The sequence below is a fragment of the Hyaena hyaena genome, unplaced genomic scaffold (genome assembly GCF_003009895.1).
Source record: "Hyaena hyaena isolate Hyena2069 unplaced genomic scaffold, ASM300989v1 scaffold_155, whole genome shotgun sequence".
Classification (NCBI taxonomy): Eukaryota; Metazoa; Chordata; class Mammalia; order Carnivora; family Hyaenidae; genus Hyaena; species Hyaena hyaena.
In genome coordinates, this window is record NW_024080787.1 from 3046468 (window position 1) to 3072195 (window position 25728).

Consider the following 25728-nt stretch of genomic DNA (forward strand, 5'->3'; position numbering starts at 1 on the left):
AAGGGAAGGAGGGAAGGAGGGAAGGGAGGGAGGGAGGGAGGGAGGGAGGAAGGAAGGAAGGGAGGAAGAAAGAAAGAAAGAAAGAAAGAAAGAAAGAAAGAAAGAAAGAAAGAAAGAAAGAAAGAAAGGAAGGAAGAAAGAAAGAAAGAAAAGTTAGTTCCTGGTGTTTCTGGTGTTTTCATATCATTATGAATTCTTGGTATTGTCAGTCTTTTAAATTTCTACCAATCAGAATGAAAAAAAAAGTTTCATTTTGACTTTAATTTGAATCCCTGATTCCTAATGAAATTTAACATATTTTCATATATGATCAACAAATTATGCTTCAGACAATTAGAAACTTAGACCTCAGGTATTTCTCACATTCTCTAGGAATGCTCTCACTTTCCTGATTGTCATTTGTCATTTCATTCTCTGTACAGCTCTGAGTCTTCTACCCTTTATATTTGGCCCTTTATTAACTGTTTCCCCATGCTGCTTCCACTCTTGTCTGCTTCTCCCTACAGGCAAAGCTTGGGCACAATACTCTTGCTTTGTTTTTCAAAACAGGGTTCATATGAGGCTTCACTGGTGCCTAAATATAATGGAAGTACAGCACAAAAAACGAAAATCAAACTCAGAGTATTCCCTTCTGATTATTTGCCATGGCTTTTACAGGGGTCCCCCCAATGATCATCTTTAGTTTTTGCCTGACATCATGTTAATGGGATCTAAACATCTTCTTCTGCAATAAAAGCTCCATTTTGGGGCACCTGAGTGGTTTAGTCGATTAAGCATAGGACTTTTGATTCCAGCTCAGGTTATGAAATCGTGGTGGTGGGATCAAGTCTGACATCGGGCTCTGCCCTGACGGAGTGGGACTTGCTTGGGATTCTCTCTCTCTTTCTCTCTCTCCTTGCCCCTCCCTTGCTCGCACTCTCATTCTCTCTTTCTCAAAGTAAATAAAAGCTTTTTAGGGGTGCATGGTGGCTCAGTTGGTTAAGCATCTGACTTTGGCTGGGGTCATGATCTCACAGTGTGAGTTTGAGCCCCGCGTCAGGCTCTGTGCTGACAGCTGAGAGCCTGAAGCCTGCTTCAGATTCTGTGTCTCCTTCTCTCTCTGTCCCTCTCCTGCTCATGTTCTCTCTCTCTTTCGAAATAAACATTTAAAAAAATTTTTTAAATAAAAACTTTTTTAAAAACCTCTTTTTCAATTTAATATGTTCACTCTGTCTCAATCCCCTAATTCTCCCACCAAACAAAAGAAGTTAATATTATACTCTCTTTGAGGTGTGTATTACCTTACCAATAGTAATAACACTTAGTGTCCAGAAATAGGCTTCTAAATACCATTTGAGAGAAATGGCTGGGCTTGGGCAGGGATAATACAAGATGAACATGGAATATCTTGTGGTTCCAGAAAGCAAAAAGTGCTCAAATAACTTGGGGAAAAGTCAGAAAAACAAAAGTTTGAATGGGCTCCCACTAATCAAATAGCAGACAATGTAATAATAGTAACACACGACAAACCATTGAATAAAAGAGGAAACCTTAATTTTGTAACATGTACATAAATGAATACACTGAGTTTCATTAGTAACAGGATATTAACATAGTTTCAAATTACTTCACCATTCAACAGTTATTAACTATAAAAGAAATAAAAATAGATAAAATACATACAGGAAAAGCCTGGCAGATGCCATCTTTACTTGGTGATTCAAGTAAATGCCATTAACAATGGGACACATTGAAGTGAACACTATCTTAGCTGGCTCAGGCTGCCATAACAAAATACCATAGACATGGTGACTTAAACAGGAATCTATTTGCCCATGTTTCTATAGGCTGGAAAGTCAAAGGTAAGGGTTCTAGAAGGATTCAGTTTCTGGTGAGAGCTCTTTCCTGGCTTGTAGATGAACACTTTGTTTACACATGGCATTGTCTCTGAGTGGGTGTGGATAAAGATCTCTTCTTTTGTTCCCTGTTTAATAAGGTCACCAATTTTATCAGATTAGGCACCCACCTAATTACCTACCCCTAATTAACTCCTAAAGGCCATATCTTCAAATACAATCACATTGGGATTAGGGCTTCAATGTATGAATTTGAGGGTAGGACACAATTTAGTTCATAGAAACACCTGATAGGATACAAAGAAAGCAACATCACTGCTGTAGTATTCCTGACAGAGAGGCAAAACTTGAATCTAATTAGGAGGAAGCATAAAGCTCAAATTGAGGGATGTTAATAAAATTACTAATGATCTTTAAAGTGTCAGTGTTATTTATGTCAATAAAAGACTGAGGAACCATTTTGGACTGACAAAGACTAAAGACATGTGATGGGGCTCCTCAGTCAGAATAGCATGGGACTCTTGATCTTAGGGTTGAGTTCAAGCCCCATGTTGGGTGTAGAGACACTTACAAATAAAATATTTTTTAAAAAAGAGATGAAAAAAATAAGAGACATGACAACTAAATGCAGATATAAATGTTAACAAAAATCTTCTTGCTATGAAAGACCTTACTGGGCCAACTGGCAAAAGCTGAATGGAGCTTAAGGATTAGATGTCATGTGTTAATGCTCATTTAGTAATTCTGATGGCTCTTTTGTGGTCCCATAGGAGGATGTTTCTGTTTCTTGGAGATACACACTAAGGTATTTGGGGAGGACAGAATACCAACTTGTCAGTGTATTCTCAGGTGATTCAGAAGCAAAAGTCCTTTGTATCATGCTTTCAACTTTTCTGTAACTTCTTGATTGTTTCAAACAAATGTTTTAAAAAGTACAGCGTTTGTAGTCAAGATTATGTGGGTTTGATTCCATCCACCCCTCCACTGTGTCATCTCTACCAAGTTTTCTCTTGTGCTCCAATGTCCTCATCTTATACTGGGGGCAAGTATAGGTTGTGAGGAGTCAATGAGTTGATTCTGGTAAAGAGATTAGATCATTATCTAACACATGGTAAGTTCTGAGTAAAGTTAGCCAGTGGTGTTATAGTCAAATGAACAGACCTTTTCACCAAATGATTAATGGAGCCTCCACATTAGTCCTTAATTTAGAGCCCACATTCTAGAGGAGAAGCTCACCAAACCAAATTCACTTGTCAATTCCTATTTCTCACCAACTCCTTTATTTCAACATCTCCTAACCACGGCAATGGAACTGAACCTCAGGGCTATGAACACAGGAAAATAATGGACTCCCTGCATTTGGTAGGTTCAAAATTTGGTCTTTTTTTTTTTTTTTAATGATTATTTATTTTGAGAGACTGTGCACATGTCCATGAATAGGGGAGGGGCAAGAAGAAGAGAGAATACCAAGCAGTCTCTGAGCTGTCAGCACAAAGCCCAAGAGGAGACTTGATCTCACCAACTGGGAAATCATGACCTGAGCTGAAATCAGGAGTTGGATGCTTTGACTGAGCCACCCAGTCACCCCAAACTTTGGTCCTTTGATTCACGTATTCATACAGACTTCACTACCTTAAGAGGTACAGTATGTTCTAGATAGGCCCTATGAAAAGCTCCATGCGATATACCCTTAACTTTACTTAAATCCACTAAACAGACTATCGTATTCATATGCTATACATTATTTCTTTTACCTATAGGTTGCTGAACCTCCCACAGATCTTGTTCTCTTTTTCATTTTTTGAATTTCCAACTGAGTGAGACGCCAAAGATACTTTTTCTTCTTGAACTTCAGAAGTAGAACTCCAAAGCCCTTTATGGCAAAGATCTTGCCTTACTTTAATTGCTTCTTTCCCAATATTTGACTGTTTCACCAACAAAATGATTCACCACTGAGACTCAAACATGAACATGTGGTTTTCTGATTTCACAGGTGATCCCTGTGATGCTCTCGTGCCCCAGTGTAATCAGTCAGCTTTTTCTCATCTCTCCTGAATATTCAGAATACAGAGGAAAGTAGCCAAGACTAGCTTCTTAAAGAGAATCACAGGAGTTGTAATTTCCCACCATCACCCATTCCCTGCTGATTCCTCTCCTACTTTCACAACAGTTCCCTACTGATCACTTGTGGATTAGCTACAGCAATGGCAGTTGGGGTTGCTGCCTCCTGTCATGGAGATTGCTCCTGAGCTGCCAGCACTCATTTGTGACTGTGTGTTCTCAGTATTCGAACTTGTTTTATTATTAGCCTGAGCAATAAAGTTAAATTAAATTAAATTTTAAAAAAAGCATAATCCTAAATTTCTGATGTTGATAAAGACGTTTTTAGATGAGTTTTAAGTGTTTATTTGGAAGACAGTTGACCAATGATATACTTGAGAGCTCAGTTTGTGCCTATCCAGCATGGAAGTTCTTTTTTTTTTTTTTAATGTCTGAGAGAGAAAGAGCATGAGCAGGGGAGGGTCAGAGAGAGAAGGAGACACAGAATCTGAAGCAGGCTCCAGGCCCTGAGCTAGCTGTCAGCACGGAGCCCGATGCAGGGCTCGAACCCACAAACCGTGAGATCATGACCTGAGCTGAAGTCAGACACTTAACCGACTGAGCCACTCAGGTGCCCCAAGCATGGAAGTTCTAAGTTAATCTTTCTTGATGACTTGCTCAGAATGGGAAATAGGGGTTTTGGTGTAGAATAACACAGAGGCAGGCATAATAGGCAAGAAGCACAAAACAAGCTTTGTGTAGAAGGATGAAATCGGAGAAAAATAAAATCAAATTCTCTCCAATCAGAAAGACTGTTATTTGTTCATGTGAACAGGAATTTTATCCCTGAATCTTAGAACTAGAACTATGAGGAGATTGTAAAAATGAAAATGAACAACATTTAACTGAAAGAATAATATTGGAAATATAACTTTTCCTTTAAGGAGGATGTAGAGCTATGATGCTAATACTCCTCCGTACATAAATGAAGAAAGAATATTTAAATATTTTTTCTGAATTTATCCCTATAAATTATTATTCCTAAAGCTACTAACATTATTAAAGAAAGTTTTCTAAAATTAAACATATTTTAGTTTTATGAAAATATTATGTTCACTTTTTGTTTTTCTTCAAATGCCTTGACACTGTTCAGTTGTTCGTACATATCATGGACAAATGCTTAGTGTGAAAATTATAATGTTGGAAATCCACCCATTACTTTAAGCTTTCTTACTAAGTTTCCCTTAAAGGTAAAAGGTATCCAAATACTGTGAAGCTTAATATTTTGTGTTAGTGTCCAGATCAGTGCAACTCCACAGTTATCATTCTACCACTGTGGTAGAACTAAGAAGTGATTCTGACAGTTCTCCTAAACCTTAAACTCAGAGTTGCTCAATGCCTCTCATGAGAGATAGATGGAAGACCGCTTTAAAGAAAAGTGCAGGTGTTCTCAGATGTGGGTGAGTCACACAGGAGAGCCTCACAGATGCTGGACTGCAGAAGCCACTTCACGATAGCCCGATCTCTGCCCACTGGGGAATTCATACACAAAGGAATGGCTGCACATAAGTGACACTGGCAGATGCTTCAACAGTACTCCAGCCGTGCTCCCAGAGAACCACACGAGAAAGAAATGATAAAGGTGACAAGTGTGGAAAAGATTTAGTAATGACAACATGCTTTTGTCCAAATATGTTTTGGGAACAAACCCTAGAAACACAAAGTGTGAACAAAACATTCAACCTTTCCTACTTGAGGGCAGTCCAGAGACCCCATTCAGATGAGGGTCTCTGAAAAAATGTGAAGCCCTTCAGCAATAATCCACTCTACACACCAGGGGGTAGAACCCAGAGAGCAAAGCAGTAGGCAGCCTTGAGCCATTACACGAGAGTACAACTGGCCAGGAAATGCAAAAGGTGGTCAGTCAACACTTGTCTGTGCGGTTGGAAAGGTCTTTATGGAACTCAAACCACCCGTGTTATTTCAACTGTCCAGTGGGACAGAAAGGGCTGCCTAACATTCCTGCTTTCATGCTCTCCAGGGGGAATTAAACACTCTTCTCATGGCTCCTTTAAAAGCTGAACAAACCTAGCACCTTAGTTCAATTCCAAGCTCTCCTGTCCTTCCCCTCCAGCGAAGACAGTGGAGGTTCTCAAGATCACCTTGAGGTTCCAGATGGAGTCTGCTAAATGGCGGGGAGAATACTGGGTCTGCCACAGTCCTCACACTGCGGCCACTTAGACCACAGCAGAGAAAGAGCTGAGGATTTAAGGGTTACACTGGTCAATGATCCAGTTCTCAGAGCCAAGTGAGGAAACATTCTAAGGCTGTGACCTGAAACAACTGAAGGACAGCAACGTCTGGCCTGTCCTAATTACTTGCTTATGAAGGACATATTTCTGAGAACTTTAATACCAACATTTGAGGATAAATTTAAGGTTGTGTGTTCCACTTCGTCTTAACCTAACCTAAAATTTGATCTTCTGTTGCATTTTTGGTAATTGGCTCTCGACCCTGTGAATAGGCAACAGAAATTCTTTCTTCCAATGTCCACATGGCCATCCAACATTCTAAGCATAATGACTTGTGGAACAGTGTACTGCTGGTAATTGGCTAAGAAGAAATTCCCTACAGAGGCTTCTCACTCCTCAAATGGAATGTCCTATTTCTGCTTTCGTGCACAACGTTCTTCCCAAATATCACCTTAGTCAAAGAGGGCAGCCACCTTCTTCTCTACAACAGTCAGGGCAAAATTGCGTCTGCCCTACGTTATGTGTTTTTTAAGACAAAACTCATATAAGATATGTAAGGGGTAGTTACCAAACGATTCCTTACTGTCTACTGTACTCACATGAGGAATGAAAGGCAACCCCTCCCCTCTCTGTAGCCCATGGCTTGATAGAAACACATCTTATGCACATAAACATTGGAGCACAGGGGAACAGAGAGTAAGGACAGGGGAATGAAACCAGACAGGCATGAAGAGATGGTTGCCTTGTCCACTTGAAAAAAATGACCACTGTAGGTGTGCCTGGGTGGCTCAGTCAGTTGAGCGTGCGACTTCGGCTCAGGTCACGATCTCGTGGTTTGTGGGTTCAAGCCCTGTATCAGGCTCTGTGCTGACAGCTCAGAGTCTGGAGCCTGATTCAGATTCTGTGTCTCCCACTTTCTGCCCCTCCCCTGCTTGCCCTCTGTGTCTTTCTCTCTCAAAAATAAGTAAACATTAAAAAAAATTTTTAAAAAGGAAAAAATGACCAACCTGTATTGTCTAGTAAGAAATCAGTCCTTCTTTCCTATCAGCTAGTCATGCAAGCTCCTCAGTGTGCCTATCAGTGTTACATTGGCTCAGTGGAATATCTAGATGAAGGCAGATTTCTTCTGAGGGCTAAAGTCCACATGGAATGAGACAGAAAAGGTTCCAGAACTCTAGTAGAATAGCTGCCTCTATTTATACAGGCCAGGGGATACTGCAGAAACACACGACACCAGCACCTCAGTGGTTTAACAAAAATTTATTTCTCATTCCCATAAAGTCCATCACAGGTCTGGGGGACCCTCCAGAACAGCTCCTTGCCAAGGGGGTGGGGAGTAGGGCACTCAGCATTCCAGACTACTTTGACCTTGTGGACCCTGTCTGTGTGGGCTTCCATGATTGAGGGAGAACAGCACTACTGAGTCTTGCACCAACAATTAAAGGCTTCAGCCCAGAAGCGAGGCTTCTGCTCACAACCCATCACCTAAAACTACCTCACAACCCTAACTGCAAGGAGCAGAAAACCATAACCGCTCTCCTTTATACTCTTCATTTAGAATACGACTCCCATGAGAATGGATTTCTAGGTCTTTTGTTCGCTACTACATTCTCAGTCTAGAACAGTGCCTAGGCCCACAAAAGGCTCCCATCAAATTGAATGAATGTAGCTCCAGGAAGACATCCACATGTGTCCTGGGATAAGACAGAGTACTAGTAGTTGAACGATGAGGGCGTTGGGTAATAGATATGCAGATGGGAACTTCAGAGCTGGCTGTGCTTAAAAAATCATATTTGGTACAGTTCAGCTTGGGAAAGAAAATAAAGTCTTGCTGAGGACACCAGATCAACAAGTCAGGTGACTTACACCATAGAGCACTGAAGCCAAATCAGCCGAGCATTATCACCACTAGCAGTGCTCAACTCCTGAAAGGAGCTGCCAATACCCATAAATGCATCTGCTTTCTAAGTGTGGTCAGTCTGCCCAGCACATCACTGGGGAGCAGGGGAAAGGAAAAGAAATGCATGGTGAGCACTGGACAGGCTGTGCAGTGCTCTTCCTTCACCAGTCCCTCTAACCCCTAGAATAACCCTGAGTTGAAATACAGTTTTCTCTTTCACAGAGAACATGGAGACTTAAGCATTTCAGTAACCAGTCAAGCCACAGGAATGTTGTAGAAGCTAGAAATAGACACAACACAACGTTATCCAGCCTGGCCCTGCAGGGATAACATACACATCCATCCTGCTAATCCTAACTTCAGGCCTGACTGATGCAGCTGAGTGACAGCCAACAGACCCAATAGTTATAGGGTCCTATACAGGTCCCTGTATCTGAACCTTAACTTCTTTATTTATAAGGTATTCAGAAGAAATCATTTAACCTCTTTACTGACACTACCTAAAAGCTCTAACAAAAATACGTCTGAGTCATTGCTGTAGATAAGAGCTCTAAGAAGATCCATAGTCTATAGAGATTTTCAGCCATCTATCATTTTTCACCCAAGGCTGATGTTAAATGCTGGGTACAAAACAGAGACATGAACACCCTGCCTACTTAATAACAGTTTACAGTGTAAGACAATCCACAAGGATGTGCATTCACCCATCCTTACCCACCAGTCAGCATCAGTTCCCAAACTTCTCTTGGGAACCCAATATTCTGCAATACCCAGTGAACCACATCCTACCTGCAGCACACAACCTAGTTCTAGTTTGTTCTTAAAAACAAAAGCCAAATTACAAAGCAAATTAAAAACACCTGAACTTCCATTAACTTTCTTTAGGCCTCAGGAAAGTGCTAACTTTTATGTTTCATCATACTGATATTATAAGAAAAGGACTAGTTCCTTTTATTGCAGAAAATTCTTCTTTACATGTCATACATAATTCATGGCTAAACATTCCAACCCGTTTTCATATGATCTCATTAGAGATGTTTATCTTTTGTTTTTAAACACCACCACTGAAGTATAAGATAGTGCATTATTAATTTATCTTACAGATTTGCTAGTGGTGAAGTAAAAAGCATTTCATCACAGTAAAATTGGCGCTAAAAGGATTCAAGAGCTAAAGTTGCTAAAACGTTCAAGAAGGAACTCACATGATGTCCAACTTTGTGAAGAGTGTCCAATGACAATGAAAAGGAAGAAATCCAATTTGGTTCTTGGAAAACTTGACAACAGAACTCACTTCTGCCCCACACATGACTCTTAAAATTGGTAAGCCAAGTACCTTGAAGGCAATGGAATGCAATTAAACAAACAGGTTATTGCTTTATCTTTTGGAAGACCATGATACAAATGTTCCTATTATGTGTTTAAAAGTGGCTGGGAATTCATTGCAAAATCAGTAGAATTTATCCTCTGTGATCACAAAAGACTGAGTCACGGGTGCATCTCTTAATTGAAGCTGGATTTGCTACTTTATCAGATACAATTGCAAAATGTTTCCCTAATCGAGAATGTTTTTTCAATACCTTTCTTACTAAGGAATTCCCCAAAGGTTATGTGTAAAAATGTAAGTAGTACAAAACTACTTACGGAGATCCCTGCAGGGTCAACCTTAATTCCTTTCCGTGAAATACACTTTTATCATCAATTTTTCCACTGATGAATTCATGCTTCATATTTTTGTATTTTTTCATAAATGTCAGGGTCAACCTCTATTTGGTGAACTTCTTCATGCCAAGGACACAAGATGAACTCCCGGTCAGCGGTGGAGTTTCTGGTGTCTAAGGAGGCTTGACCGCCTGCTGAAGTTCCTCCTGCATATGCTGCAAGTATATGGCTGCTCACCTGTGTGGGTTCTCCGGTGTTTAATAAGGTGGGAATTCTGACTGAATTTTTTTCCACATTCATGACACGTAAAGGGCTTCTCTCCAGTGTGAGTTCTTTGGTGTGTGTGTAGATTTGTATTTTGACTGAAGCTTTTCCCACACCAGGAGCATTTGTATGGTTTTATTCCTTGATGTGTTGTTAAGTGCTTATTAAGATCCGAACTCCATCTAAACCTCTTATCACACTGTTGACATTTATATGGTTTCTCTTCAGTGTGAATTCTTTGGTGCTTAATAAGGTCAGAGCTAACTCTGAAGCTTTTCCCACATTCTTGGCATTTAAAAGGCTTTTCTCCGGCACGAGCTTTCTTGTGAAGATCCATAAGTTTCAGCAATTCTTGTTTCCAGCTTGAAAGTTTCTTTCTTTTCTTCACAGGAAAATCTCGATGCCACTTCCCCATCCTGTGTGTATCACTATGGTTTTCTTTGCCTGTTGTTTTCGGGGGAACTTTTGTTCGGCCCTTTTTTGATACTATGTCTCCTGGTGCTTGTATTTCTAAATCAGAAAGACATATAGGCTGATGGTTTTCGGTGTCACTTTTGTGCTTTATTCCTGTCAGAATAAACAAAAGAGTCAGCCCACTGTATGGCAGAGCAAAATAACTATAGGAACAGAGAGAAAAATCCAATGATTATTGACTTACAAAATGCAGATAAACAGAATTTTAAATGTTAAGCCCCTGCAAAGGTTGCTTTTAAGGCACATTTTTCCTCTTCACATAGTATATTTACCTGTAGGCAGCTCTCCAGGACTGTCTTTGAACTCCGTGGACCCTGGAACCCATGGCTCTTCCCCTTGCTCTAGATAGGAGATCACTCTAGGTTTGGGGAGCACAAATAAAGCTGTGAAATGGAAAAAATGAGATCAAGGACTGGCAACTTGACAATGGTCCACCAACTCCATACTATTTCAGGAAGAGTAAAGAGCACTGTACAGTGCTTTAACCAAATGGTCAATGGATAGACTCTCATATCTGGTATCAGGTTAACACGATTCTCCATCTGTGGGTGGATACACAAAGTGAACACTGAGAAATATATCTAAGTGGGATCCACAGAAAGGCGAAAGGGCATGGGAATCCATCCACAATGCCCCTCTTCTGCCACCAAGATTACCACGTATTAAACAAAATGGAACCATTTTGCAGGGAATACAGATTAGTCCTATTAATTCCTTAGGATTGGCCCAAGTCTGACAGAGCAAGGTGAAGGTCAGTGGGATGCATATCACATGCACCAGGGATTTCTGTCATGGTAATACTGTTTACTTAGCTCTTGAGCACCACACACGGGAATAGGGAAGATTTTCCCCACTCTTATAGTTCACTGGTTCTTGTCCAGGTGGAAGAAACAGACCAGAATCCCTTAGTGAAACTTTTCTAATTATACACCGCTAAACTGGGAAGCATTCACCACTTAGTCATTCAGTCAACATGTACTGACTGGCTATAATGTGCCAGGTACTTGCCTTGGGCTAATGATATAATGGTGAGTAAGTCAAAGGACCTCAACCTCATGCAACTTACGTTCTAGCGGGACAATGAGACAGGAAATAGCAATAAAGTTGTCAGCACATAATAAACGTTTTGAAGAAAACTAAAGCAGAATAACTCAGCATTTAAGATTCTGCTTCTCTGGGTAAGCAGAATCTCTGAGCACCTGGGTGGCTCAGTTGGTTAAGCATCACACTCGAGATTTTGGCTCAGGTCATGATCTCAGTTTGTGAAATCAAGCCCTGCATCAGGCTCTACAATTCCAGAGTGGAGCCTGCTTGGGATTCCCTTTCTCTCTGCCCCTCCCCTACTAGTGCTTGTGTGCTTTCTCTCAAAATAAATAGACTTCATTAAAAAAAAAAAAAAAAAAAAAAGATTCTGCTTCTCTGAAGCTATTTTAGATGAGGCTGGATGGACGGCTTCTTTGAGAAAGTGGTATTGGAGCAGAAATGCAAAAGGGAGAGATTTAGTATGTGGCAGGAAATGTGACAGATGGGAAAGAGGAAAGTAGAAATGTGCATGGCAAGTTCAAAAAACAAAAAGATCAGTGAGGATCAAGAGGTCTGATCAAAAGCACACTGGGCAGGAGACTGAGGGCAGGGAGGTGGTAGGGCCAGATCCTGCAGGATCCTAATAAGCACTTCAGTAAGATCTGGATTTTATTCTGAACATGATGAGAAGACGTTATAAGGTGTTGAAATGGAAAATATCATGATTTGTTTTTAAAAGACTGGCTGCTGTGTGGAAAACACAGTGTGGGAGGGCAAGAATGGTGGCTGCTGGGGCACCAGTCAGAAAGTACCAAGGTCAGTCTGGTTACACGTGCTCCTGGCTTACACCAGGATGCTAAGAGCACAAGGGAATGAGACACGGTTGTACTCAGGCTACACTGTGAGGGTGGAGGCCCCAGACAGAGATGTGATAAAATGGGGGTATGGTGCCAAGATCACAGTAAAGGATGACTTTATGTTTCTACCTCTGAGGAACTAGGTAATGCTCTTTACTAAGATGAGAAAAATATGACAAGGACAGATTTGGGGGGAAAAGAAAAAAACCAATCAAGAAATCTAGAAAGCATATGGAGTGAACACCTAGACAAAGCTCCCCAGGTGATCTGGATACACCTTTCCTCTGCCCATACACCATCTAGTTGAGAAATAACCAGTTGCTAGAACAGACTCTCACAGGAGAACATTCCCAGTAAGCAGAAAACATGACAGACTACTCCAACTTCTACCCAAAGGGAAAGGGAGATTCTTTACCTAGAGAGATGACAGTCTCATAGTTTTCCCGCATTACATCATTGTAGAGGGCCTCCTGAGTGGGGTCCAGTAACTCCCATTCTTCCTGGGAAAAATACATGGCCACTTCTTCAAATCTCAACAAGCTCTAAAGAAGACAATGTGCTTCAGCTCAATACTTGCCACTAGAGAAGCATCCCTTCCATCCAGCCCATGAACTACATGTTAAGCCAAGCAATGAACGAAACAGCATCATTCATATATGTGTGTATATATATATATATATATAGTTTTTTTTAAGTCAAACGGAAGGAAAGAGGCAAAAGGATCAGCAAGAGTAGGAGGAGCCTGGTGCCCAGGAAGAACACTGGCACCTGGGAGCCCCTGCAGGGCAGTGTGGGCCATGGGCAGCAGGGAAAGGCAGCCCTCAGTGGCTGGGCTGCACAGCTCACCTGGGACTCAGGCAAGACGAGCTCAGGTACCACTGTCCAGTGTTTGGTGACTGTCTGCTCAGGGAAGGCTAGGATCTGGTGAGCAGGCACAGCTGTGGGTGAAAAAGAGCCAGAAGAAATGTCTCTCACGACTGACTATGAACATCCTTAGCTTACTCCTAAAAGACAGACAATCCTGAATCTTTCAGCAGAGATGGAATACTTTTAAAACTGTTGCAAGTTACCTAGGAGTGGCCTTCTCATTGTAAACAAGAACTGAACATCTACTAGCTTCTATAATAGGTTTCCCAGTTGATGGACAGTCTTTGGTTTGATGAGCAAAAGCAATAAAAGGAAATGGTTGTTTTTTTTTTTTATGTCATAGATTGTTCAAAATTAGGCCAAAATCAGAAGTTTAAAATTGCAAAACTCAGTTCAGTGTGCCAAGGAATGGAAATGGGATAGCAAAAAATAACGTGGTGAGTTCACAAAACAGCAAGATCAGTGTGGATAAAGAGGGCTGAGCAAGGGCACGAGTGGCAGATGAATGGGTGCTAGATCTTGGAAGCTCCTGGTACCCTGGCAAAGAACTTGGATTTTATTCTAAATGTGTGAGAAACCATCTTAACATTTTAAACAGGGTGATACAGTGATATGATCAAGTTTTTAAAGAACTTTGGCTGCTGCGTGCAAAGTAGATTGTGGAAGGTTAAGAGTGGTGGCAGAGGGTGCCAGTTAAAACGTACTGAGGTGAACCTGGTTATACATTCCCCTGGATTAGACTATGATACTAACAGTTTAAGAGGATGAAACACAGACTCAGGCTGTACTGTAAGTGTGGAGCCATGAGGACACGGACACAGTAGTAGTGCGCAAAGAAAACAAGATCACAGTAAAGGATGATCACAAATTTTCTGGCTTAAAGTACTGGATGAGAGTAATCCTGCTCTTTATGGAGATGGGAAAGGCAAAAGAAAAGCAGATTAGGAGAGAGGGCAGGGAGGAATCAAGAATTTTAGGATAAGGAATGAGCATATGCATTTGGAAATGGCTCTCCAGACCATCTGGATATGCCTTTCCCTGCTCACACCATCTAGTTGAGAAACAACCAGTTACTGGAACACAGCCTCTCACAGGAGTACATTCCTAGTAAGCCAGGAACGTGACAGACTACTCAACTTCTACCCAATGGGAAAGGGAGATTCTTTACCTAGAGAGATGACAGTCTCATAGTTTTCCCGCATTACATCATTGTAGAGGGCCTTCTGAGTGGGATCCAGTAACTCCCATTCTTCCTGGGAAAAATACATGGCCACTTCTTCAAATCTCAACAAGCTCTAAAGAAGAGAATGGGCTTCAGCTCAGTACTTGCCACTATAAAAGCAGCCCTACCATCTGGTCCATGGTAGACCCTGGGCACTCAGCAAATTAATAGCACCTGATATTTTTTAAAGTGAGAGGGCGAAAAGAAAAAGGGCAACAGATCAGCAACAGACTGGGAGGTACTCATTTTCACAGGGAGAACACTGCAACTAGCACGCCCGTGAGCTGGGCAGTGTGGGTCATGGGCAGCAGGGAAAGGCAGCCCTCAGTGGCTGGGCTGCACAGCTCACCTGGGACTCAGGCAAGACGAGCTCGGGTGCCACTGTCCAGTCTTTGGTGTTTGTCTTCTCAGAAAAGGCTAAGATCTGGTGAACAGGCACAGCTGTGGGTGGAAAAGAATCAGGGGAAGTTTCTCTTGCTTCGGTCTATAAGGATTCTCAACTCATTTCTAAATACAGATGATTCTGATTCTTTCAGCAGAGACAGGACACCCTTGCAAGTGGATTTGGTGCCATGAAGTGGCCTCATCATCATATACAAGAGCCAAGTATCTACCAGCCGCTAGAATACGTTCCTCAGTTTTGTGAATGAATAAATGAGAGGGAAAAAACCCCTTTTTTCCCCCTCTTATGGTGTAAATTGTTGTCAAGTTAGGCAAAAGTTAAACATATTTGAAACCGAAATACTCAATATATCCAGTTTACAATAGATCTATTTATCATTTATTTTTTCCCTGGTACAAAAGTGTGTTCATATTCTACTACTGCTTTCTAAAAAACAGTATTTGGGGGGCGCCTGGGTGGCTTAGTCGGTTAAGCGTCCGACTTTCGCTTAGGTCATGATCTCGCGGTTCGTGGGTTCAAGCCCCGCGTCAGGCTCTGTGCTGACTGCCAGCTCAGAGCCTGGAGCCTGTTTCGGAGTCTGCGTCTCCCTCTCTCTCTGACCCTCCCCTGCTCACGCTGTCTCTCTCTCTCTCCTAGAAATAAAAAAAATTAAAAAAAAATAAAATAAATAAATAAATAAATAAAAAACAGTATTTGGTGTAATTACCAGGGTTCTTTCTGTACTTTGGAGATTTCTATATCCTAGGCCAACTCACAAATTCACCCACAGCTGGCGCTCTACTGCCATCTAGGGGACATCATAATTGCCATGTGGCTGAGTCCACCCATCCACATAGCTGGGCACCCAGAAAATGCTCACAATGTTCTGGTTGAATAAATTCTTATCATAGCTCTCAAGAGAAGGGAATTATCATGATGTGCCTTACCCCTCTCACATACAGGCTCAGTTTCTTTATGAGTACTTCTGCTCAGCTGTTCTTGCAAACCTTGGTATGCATTCCAGAATTCTTCATCCTGGGCCATGCCCACTGGCTGGGACTCTGCTGTTTCTCTTAAGAGCATTGGCTCTTTTCCCAGCTCTTGGACTGCAACCTAGAAATAATCCCCACCTTTGTTACCACGGAAGTTATTTTTGGTTTTGGGGTTGACTGTAGAAGGAGGAAAAAGCTGAACAGTCCAGATAGTGGAAAACATGCAACACTAAAGGAAATGACAAAAAGACTTAAAGAAATATCAGGGTGACCAATATTCCAAAATGAGCCCTCCATAAAATGTAGAAATATTAGGATAAAAGGAAAAGAAATGCAGCTCCTGCTAGCCCTCCAATACAGCAGGCCCCATCTGTCTAAATACAGCACCACTCAAGAGCACTAACAGGGCTACAGAGCCCACCTGTGTTCATGCTACTCTGACAGACCTCTCTTGACTTGGATCCCTGCTTTAGTGTTTTTCTGTCTTCTCATTTTCTCGAAAGACTAAAGAATAAAGAAAGCTGTCTTATCAACCAGATTATCCCCATGGCCAGGGAAGGCTTTCAGAGAATGACGGATGAAATGGGAGAAAAGAGGGGAAGATGGTCTGGCTCCAACCCACCTCCAGATGATTTCTGGCACCCAACACATGCCTGCCTGTCTTCTTCTCAGTTGGCCTGAGGCCATGTGGTGTTCTGCCACCTGGCTAAGAGCATATCCTGGATTCCCATGAACCAGCAGAGCCAAGAACCAACTCCTGAGGGCACCATGGAGGCTTTCCCACCTGAATCCTTCAGTGTCTTTCTTCTCTCAGCTACTCTGCTAGGATTTCCAAATTTGTTTCCCCTTTTTCTGCCTACTCCTCTCTCCCTCTGCACTCTCCTTCCATTGTTTGCGTTTTCCTTCTCTTTACTATCTCCACTCAATTTTTTTTTGTTTCGTAGTGTTCTCTCTGTTCTGGGTCCTCCCCTTCCTCTCCAACTCCTTATTTTCTTTTATTCATTTGTAACTCAAAATCCATGTCCTTGGGCAAGCCAGTCTAGGCTTATTACTCTCCATTCACCCTGGCTCTATAGATCACAAAAGCGATCTTTCTCAGGGAAGTATCTGTGAAACCCGAGACTACTGCTATGGGTCTGAGGTTTCAGGCCCCGCCTCAGATGTTCTAAAGGAAAAGAGAACAGTGACCTAATTCACCTTTTTCTCAATGAACTGCCCCCACCCATATCCACCTTTATCTTATTTCACTACGGGTATCAAGAATCTTTCTTCTCACCCTGTTCCTCGTTTCACCAGATCCCCTCTCCAAGTGTTCTACCAGGGTCACGGCCTCCTCAATGCTCTGTAGATGGTCCTTCCTTATCCGTCTCTGGGTGTCCCTGGGCAGAATGGTCACAAACTGTTCTAGCACAAGCAGTTCCAAGATCTGCTCTTTTGAATGAATCTCTGGCCTCAGCCACTGACGGCATAATTCTTGAAGCTGGCTAACAACTTCACGAGGTCCAGCGGCATCAGTATAGTGGAAGTTCCGGAAGTGCTCGCGACAGCTTTCTGGAGTGAGACTGTCCGTTTGTGGGGTATATTTCTTACTGTGACTGGAACTCTCTATCAAAGGTCCCTTGCACTCCCACAGAGCCCTGATCTGAGGGCTCAAAGAGTCAGCCACCTTCAGATCTACCATCATTACTCTGCTGCAGGAACAGCTTTACTCCTGTGTTGGACACCCTGCCAGCAGTGCCTTTGGCAAACGAGGCCCAGTCAGCTCTGGAACAAAATCAATAAAACAATCTTCGTCCTAAAACTGAGAGCAGAAAAAACGTGCACGTCAGTAAGAAAGTCACATGAGCTTTACTATCTCCTATTCATAACCAGACACAAACAAAAGAATCCTGCCTTGCTTCCCCTTAAAAAATCCACTGCCAGGGGCACCTGGGTCGCTCAATATGGGTAAGACTCCATCTTTGGCTCAGACTGTGATCTCAAGGTTCCCAGGTTCAGCCCCCCCCACTCCGCTCCCCCATCGTAGGGCTCTGTGCTGACAGCTTAGAGCCTAGAGCCTGCTTCCAATTCTGGGTCTCCCTCTCTCTCAGCCCCTCCCCTGCTCATGCTCTGTCTATGTCTCTCTCTCTCTCTCAAAAATAAACATTAAAAAAAGTAAAAACCTACTGCTAGAACTTTTCTCTCTTCTTGCATTATTCAACTGAAATAAGGCACAGCTCCATGAGAGACAAAGACCCACTGAGGACTTGGCCTTCCTAAAAATGGTAACAATTTTCAGGAGAGGTTGGACACTGAGAACATTTACACCCTCTGGCTGCAAGCAGCTTATCCAAAGAGTTCACTGTTGTGCTTCCGACTCCACCTTCCCCATGCCAAGGGACCATCAGGAGAACGTTCTGAGTTCCTCTTCAATCTTAACCTGTCATCCCAATCTTCTGCCTACAGTAAGGGGGTACAACCTCAACCTCTCTGACCCTTCATCCTCTGGTGAAGACGAAAGCCCACAGTGCGTGGGACATTCCAGACTCTCAATTCCACCTTATGACTACTGGCAGCACACCTGGGACAGAGAAGTGACACCAGAGAAGAAAAGTCATTAGGGAGACGTAGCCTTAGCATCGCCCAATTAAGTAACCAGATGCTCCACACTCTCCTTTGGCAAGAACTGTAAAAGGGCACCGGGCACTCGATTCATTCCTGGATTTTTAAATCTCTCCCTACTTGGCCCAGAACAATAATAACAGCTGACCTTTGCTTACAGATATTTATCTAGAGACCTAGTAGCAAAAGAGGAGAGGAGGGGAGCTGGTGGTGATGAGGGTGACCCTTCGGCCCACCTGCCCTTTCTGCCACGGTCATTTGGGCTTCCTGGCCAGGCTGAGGAGAGTCTCGGGAGCCTGCTTTCCCTGAGCGATGCCCCGGGAACGGCACCCAAACCCGCCCCGGATGCCACGGTACTCCCCAGTGGCCGGCTCCCGGCTGCCCAGCGTGCTCGGCAGGCACGGGGACGCTTCCAAGCTCGGCACCCGAAGTCGCCGTCTCCGAAGCTGCACCGCCCGGGTCCCCGGCGCCCGGTAACACCGGCCAGCAAGGCGGGAAAGCCGGCTGTGCGCCCGCCCCGCTTCTAGACGCCGGGCTGGAGAGCCCGCGACCGCCGGGACCGCGTTGGTCGCCGGCGCCGACTTCGCATAGGTGAGGTGGCCTTTAGAGCCGGACGGCGGAACTCCCCGAGACGGGCCCGCCGTCAGGCTCCCGCCGCCCTCAGACAATGGCTGTCTCGCCCCCGCCCGGCGCGCAGCGGCCCGTGTCCCTCGGGAGCTCCGGTCCAGACGCTGCCCCTGCCACGGGCTCACCTGCAGGTCCCCGCCCTGCGCCCCGCGCCGCTCAGAGGCGGGCCCCCGCGAGGCACAGGCCGGGACTCAGCACAGGCCCTCAGGCCCCCTGTCGCCGCCTGGGGCCCATCCGACACCGCGCTCCGGCCGGAAGCGGCGTGACGCGCTTCCGGGGGAGGGGCTCCGAGCAGCCGCGCCGCAGCCTCCGGCCTCGCGCAAGGAAGCGGCCGTCCGCCCGGTACAGTCCTGGTGGCGGGAAAGAGTTAATGCTACCGAGTGTCCCGGCCCGCCGCGGCCTAGAGGGGCCTTCGCACGGCTCGGCGAGCGGCTGTCGCCGCCTCGCGTCCCCGCTCCGGGAGGCGCTGCGCACCCGGCGTCGCCCGGTGCCCCGCGGTCCCGTCGGGCGAGGGTGGCCACCCCTGCGCGCGCGGGGCCCTCGGGCTTCCCGGGGCGTCCGTCCCGGTCACGATCGGCGGCCCCCAGAGGGCTCGTCCCTTTTCTGGGCCGCGCGTCCCCCACGACGATTACGTTTTCCTCGTGAGGTAGGTTTCAGCCTGTGAAACGAGATCCGTTTGTAGTTGTCCTTGACAGGGACATGGAGGCGCGGCTCGGCCTGGCCCCCACAGGTGACGGGCGAGAGCCCCTAGGCTCGGATTTAGGGCCGCTGCGGTCCTGGCTCCTGCCCTGTCCGCCAGGGCATGTTCCCTGAGGGATGGGCACCCCCGTTGCCTCTGGTTGCCTGGGTCAGATGGGCATTCGTTCCACAGAGTTCGTAGGTCGTGAATCCCACTTTTCAGGATCGCAGCGTTCCGAGGTGTCCCCGTCTGCTCACCGTCGGCGTTCCTCTAGTGTCAGCCTTCACCAGGCAACGGGTTACTTACTAGGCCCGCTCTGTGCAGCCAGTGGTAGTAGAGTCCGCAGGGCATGGTCTTTGATGCAGGGAGTCTGGCCAAAGGACTGAGGCGCTTTCGCGACCATCGCTAGTTACACGCGCTGGGGCGAGGGGAGCCCTGAGCTGAGAGCTGCGGGATTCCAAGGAGGTGAAAGCTGACCTGTGGTTGGGGAAATGGTAAAAGACCTTGAGGGATCTGCCCCGCCCAGGGAGTGGGGCCACATCCGCGCAGAGGGAAAGGTGACAGCAAAGCCTTGAGAGCTGGGGAAAAGATTGGGGTGTGAGAAGATCGGCAGTACTTTCTCACTGAGTGTGACCAGGCTACGTTTGGAGGAGACTTGGGTTAGCAAAGTTCTTGTGGACCTGTCACGGAGTGCTTTGCGTGGGAGTGGTGAGATTGCATTAATCAAGTGACTCCTGGAGCATCCGCGGAGGCCTTCTGAGGGAGCTTCTTTCCAGGGCAGTTCATCTGGAAGGAAGATTAAGGTGGGAACGAAAATGGGAGCTCAGTTCCAGGCCATTATGTTAGTGTTGCTTTTAGCTGGAACGGTGAGTTGCTCTCTGATCCTTTTTGTGTGAGAGAAAAGGATGAAACACGGGAGGTAAGAGAAAGCATCTGCCTAAGTCATTGGAATATGTTTCAGAGCAGATTCACGTCCTTGGAAAATGAGTCTGGTTAGGACTTAGGTTTCCTCAAAAGCATTATTCTTCCTAACCTTCCTGGCCCAGTGGACTACACTGCTCTTAGTATTGAGATCCTCCCCATCAGGCCCAAGGCTGACCATATAATTGGAACTTATTAAAGTGAATAAATGAAGTTCTTCTGGTGGTGCCGTTGCATAGTGCTAGTGGGCATGATTCATGCCGTTGCATGGTATGGAGTTGGTTGGGGAAGCCGGGGAGAAAAGTAGGGAAAGAGACCCTGTGAAGCACAAAATGGAAACAAGGCACAAACTGGTGAATAGTGAATGAGGACCAGTAATGATTTTCGTAGTTTGGAGTCTGAGGTGGAAGTGCCTACTCTTGCTGTGGAGCTGACTAAAGTCCCCTGAGAGTTTTTTTCTGAAATCACATTCCCCTGTTAGTGCACCACTTGAAAAATGATGAATGGGCAGCGATGACAGCAAATACATAAACTCTATTCTGAGATACCAAGCAACTGCCGTAGTGGGCTGAATGGTTTTGCTGGGTGACTGGCTGGAGGTAATAATACTGCTGTTGGCTAACAATTCTCTCTTTTTTTTTCTCTTTCCATGTATAATAGCTATCCATGAATAATTCCCATAGTTATAGCTGCCTTTTAGAAAGTTGCTTGATCTTAGTCTGCACTGGCCTCCACACCATTAACAGTCATATTCTCTCATGATCCTCTTAGTGCTGCACAAACCAGTTGTCATTTCTAGCAACAAATGTTAGAAGAAAAATAGTGGCCTGGACTCTCCTGGGTTTCTAGATGAAAAGCTTGTGATACTTGTTTGTAATTGAGGAATGAATGAAAGCCAGTTAGGCTGTGCCATATAGGAGAGGAAAATTAACTGAAACACAAATCATTTTTCCCATTTCTCTGACGTGCTTTTCTTTCTTCATAGCACATGAAATGGATAAAAGTGGCAGTTTTTGTTACTTCCCGTCAGTGTGTATATCTGGAATGAAAACAATGAAATTAACCTAGAGTAGGACATTTATAAGGACATGAAATGGCACTGGGCATCCTCAGAAGGACCTGCAAGGAATATCTGAGGTCACAGAGCTGCTGAAGAATTTGGCAGCATAAGGAATTACAGGAAACAGTTGATCAGAAACACCAGTAGAGAAACATTTTAAATTTCTTCAAGCAGGGGGGAAAGTGAGTATTAGTTCAAATTAAGCAAAATCTACAGTAAAGAGAAATCAAACGAAGTCTCAAATGTAAAAAAAAAAAAAATCTGTTACTAAACACCCTAATATATATCTAGAAAAACATGAAAAGTCAAATCTTTTTAAAAATTTTTAACTATGATATTTTCAACATTTTCGGATTGATCTCTAAGAAACGCCAGGATTCTGAAACTTAAGAATTCTGAAAATGGAAAAGCTTCATTGAAGAACCAAACTTGTGAGTATACCAGAGGTACACAAGGAAGATGCTCTGAGAGTGGAAAAGTGCCACCAACTGGTTTTTACATACTTACAGATTACCTTGGTAAACAGAAGAAGTTAAAACTCAGTCTCTGAGAATGCTGTGTTGAATGTAATAAATATTGGATTTCTTCACATGGACGACGGGACCTAGTAACTTTCACGTTCGCCTGAAGATACTCTGCAGCTGTTCAGGAATACCAGTTCTCCAACATCCCAGGGTCAGGATAGCTTGGAGTCTATCCAGGTGGATGGACTGCTGTCCAGAGAACACTACTCACAGAGCAACATGAACACCGTTTTCTTTTCTGGCAGTGAGGTAAAGTCAGGTCGTTTTGGAAGGGGGGAAGCCACACTGCATCTCTGCTACACAAGATTACTCTGTCTTTGCCTCTGAGGTTTGCACACGCCATTCTCAAGCACCACCTTTTACGTAGACTTCTCTCACCAGGGTCTGTTCTTGTGGCCACATCTGGCCTCTCTTTCTGCTGTCTCTTCCTGTGTTGAGTTAGGGAGAGTATTCAGGTACTCCTGTTACTCCTGATGGTGCTGCTGTATCTATGAAGAAAGGAGGAGGGTGGGGCTCTGAGAACTGATCATGGTCATTCTGAGAACATGTTGCAGGAGCAGCAGCTAGATAGGGCTTTGACAGTGGTGTTCATAAGACCTTCATCTCTAGACTAGCACCTCAATCATGAGCCTTTATCCCTTTCAGCCCATTACCCCTCTGTACAAATGCCTGTGCCTTTGGGGGTTTTGAGCTAGTGTTTTGTTTTGCTTTTCATTTTTTCCAGTTGTAAGGTTTTTCCCTTTTTTCCTCCTGTTGGGCTGTTTGAAATCAAATTCAGTATGAATAAAAGAGGGAAATATACAACATTGAATTTGGAGGAGAAAATGAAGGTTCTCAGTAGGATTGAAGCCGGACGATCTCTGAAAAGTGTAATGGATGAATTTGGGATCAGCAAATCAACATTTTATGACATTAAAAAGAATAAGAAATTGATTTTGGACTTTGTACTGAAGCAGGACATGCCGTTAGCAGGGGCTGAGAAGAGAAAGAGGACCACAGGAGCCAAATATGGTGATGTGGATGACGCAGTCTACATGTGGTACCAACAGAAACGCTCAGCTGGCGTCCCTGTTAGAGGTGTGGAGCTTCAGGCTGCCGCAGAGAGGTTTGCACAGTGTTTTGGGCGCACAGACTTTAAAGCTAGCACTGGTTGGCTTTTTAGATTTCGAAATAGGCATGCAATTGGGAATCGAAAAATATGTGGGGAACAAGTCCTAAGTGCAGCTTCCGAAAATGTTGAGCCATTTCGACAAAAACTCTACATGCTTATCAAAGAGGAGAAACTGAGTTTAGCTCAGCTGTACAGTGAGGATGAGACTGACCTCTTTTGGAAGGCAATGCCGGAAAACATTCACGCAAGCAGAAAAGAGATCTGCTTGCCTGGAAGGAAAATAAACAAAGAACGGTTGTCTGCTCTTTTATGTGCAAATGCAGATGGAACTCATAAGTTAAAGTCAATCATTATTGGAAAATCAAAGCTGCCCAAAAGTGTGAAAGAGGACACAAGTACATTACCTGTGATATATAAACCGAGTAAAGATGTTTGGTTCACCAGAGAATTGTTCTCAGACTGGTTCTTTCAAAACTTTGTTCCTGAGGTCAGGCATTTTCAACTTAATGTTTTAAGAGTCCATGAAGAGGATGTCAGGGCTTTGTTACTTCTAGACAGCTCTCCAGTTCACCTTTCCACTGAATCACTGACCAGTGAGGATGGCCGAATAAAGTGTATGTTCTTTCCCCATAACACTTCAACCTTAATTCAGCCAATGAATCAAGGTGTGATCTTGAGCTGCAAACGACTTTATAGGTGGAAGCAACTTGAAGAGAGTCTTGTAATTTTTGAAGAAAGTGATGATGAGCAAGATAAAGGAGAAAAAGGAGTTTCCAAGATTAAAATCTACAACATAAAAAGTGCAATTTTTAACTGGGCAAGGAGTTGGGATGAAGTAAAACAAATAACCATAGTGAATGCATGGGAAAATCTTCTTTACAAAAAGGAACCTGAATATGATCTTCAAGGCTTAGAAGATGGAGATTATAGAGAAATCGTTGAGAAATGTGGCGAGTTGGAAACCACACTGGCTGATGATAGGGTATGGTTAAATGGGGATGATGAAAAGAAGGGCAACCCCCCAAAACCAAAAAGGGGAATTACAAAGGAAATTATTCAGAAAGGAGGAGGAGCTGAAGATCAGACTGCTGAATTGAAGTTATCTGCTGTAAGAGAGAGTCTGGACTTCCTACTTGACTTTGTTGATGTCACACCTGAGTTTCAAAGGTTCCATTTCCCACTGAAAGAGATGCAACAAGAAATAATAAAGAAGCAGTTCCAGAGTAGAATCCATTCTAGAATTGGTAGCTTTTTGAAACCTAGACCTTGTATTAGCAAGGATTCCTTCAATATGCCTTCAACCTCTAGTAATTAGATTTTGTGTTTAAAGAGAGTTCTGTAGTTATATATATATGAGGTAGAATTGTGAATCGTCATTGTTTCTATTAACTGACCTCATTTTGACATAGCAATGCCCATTATATATATAGTTTCTAAAACATACTTTAAAAATAAATTTGTTTCTTTCAAGTATAAAAGTATTCGTTAGTCCATTTTTGCTTCTATTTTAAACAAGGATCTGAAATAATAAGGAGTTTATTGGTCTCATATTATCTAATGTGGAATGAATGTGGGAAAACATGACATTCTGTCTCATTCAGCACATATAACAAAGAAGCTATAGGCTATTTCTAGTTATTTTTAAAAAGATGAAAAAGGAAAAAAGATAAAAATAGATTTGGTTTTTAGTTTAATGGTGTGACATGCTCTGCTTTCTTAAATCTGTACCACCTATTTAGTATTTTCCTCTCTCTTACTGTGGAACTAACTGATTATAGAAGATATATATTAAAAAGATGAAAAGCACCCAAATTCTATCAACCAATGATAGTTTAACCCTTTGGTATATTTTATATATTTAAAAAAATAGGCACATTACATTGTAAATACAATTTTGTATCTTTTTGTCTGATCATACTTTAAGCGTATGCATTAATAATACCTTATTATTTGTTTTAAGCCTGGGGTAGAACAGACTGGAGGAAGTTCATGAGAAGGTCTGGTGAGCTTACTATACAGCTTTCCAGTTCCTTTAAATATAAGTCATTGCATCAAACACCCCTTCCCCATGGGTGATAAATTTCCAGAATAAGTGACCGGCACTCACACCCCCTTAAAAAGCAGTCACTGATTCTGGAAACTTCACATTGCCTTTCCATCCTATGTACCAAGCCTGGTATTGGGCATTTAGACCTGAATTAGAAAGAAAATAGGAACACACCACCTTTGGATGTTTAAGAGCTAAGCCGAGTATGGGGAGGGCTTTGTGAGTGCTTAGGTAGCAGGGGAAGCATCTGAGAGTCAGAAGTGTCACTGATGAGCTGGACTGAGTTTATAGATGAGTTTATAGAGGGCAGGGGCGCCTGGGTGACTCTGGGTTAAGCCTCGGATTCCAGCTCAGGCCACAATCCATGACTACAGAGTTCTGCCCCCACTCA

General features: G+C 43.6%; 2 protein-coding genes across 7 annotated transcripts in view; one reads left to right on the forward strand and one right to left on the reverse strand.

The window, feature by feature from the left end:
* Nucleotides 1–19238, reverse strand: part of ZNF75A (zinc finger protein 75a) — a 49351-nt gene extending 30113 nt beyond the window's left edge. For 2 of the 6 annotated variants that reach the window (XM_039239311.1, XM_039239310.1), the window contains exons 1-4: nt 19121–19238; nt 17044–17568; nt 15723–15888; nt 14743–14834 (exon numbers count right to left, since the gene is read on the reverse strand). In XM_039239311.1, coding sequence (XP_039095242.1) covers nt 14743–14834; nt 15723–15888; nt 17044–17451 — 666 coding nt within the window. In that variant the 5' untranslated portion in view covers nt 17452–17568; nt 19121–19238. Of the gene's footprint in view, nt 1–7368; nt 10518–10696; nt 10808–12719; nt 12847–13150; nt 13243–14339; nt 14467–14742; nt 14835–15722; nt 15889–17043; nt 17569–19120 lie in introns of those variants that run through there. The other 4 variants (XR_005529683.1, XM_039239307.1, XM_039239308.1 and 1 more) reach the window with 4 other exon arrangements.
* A 51-nt stretch (nt 19239–19289) lies between these two features.
* TIGD7 (tigger transposable element derived 7) lies at nt 19290–24768 on the forward strand. The gene is made up of 2 exons (XM_039239312.1): nt 19290–19641; nt 21581–24768. The coding sequence occupies exon 2, from the start codon at nt 22959–22961 to the stop codon at nt 24603–24605; it is 1647 nt and encodes a 548-aa protein (XP_039095243.1). The 5' UTR covers nt 19290–19641; nt 21581–22958; the 3' UTR covers nt 24606–24768.
* The last annotated feature ends 960 nt before the right edge of the window (nt 24769–25728 follow it).

Coding starts and splice junctions, on each gene's coding strand:
- TIGD7 (XM_039239312.1), top strand. CDS start 22,959: ATGAATAAAAGAGGGAAATATACAACATTGAATTTGGAGGAGAAAATG.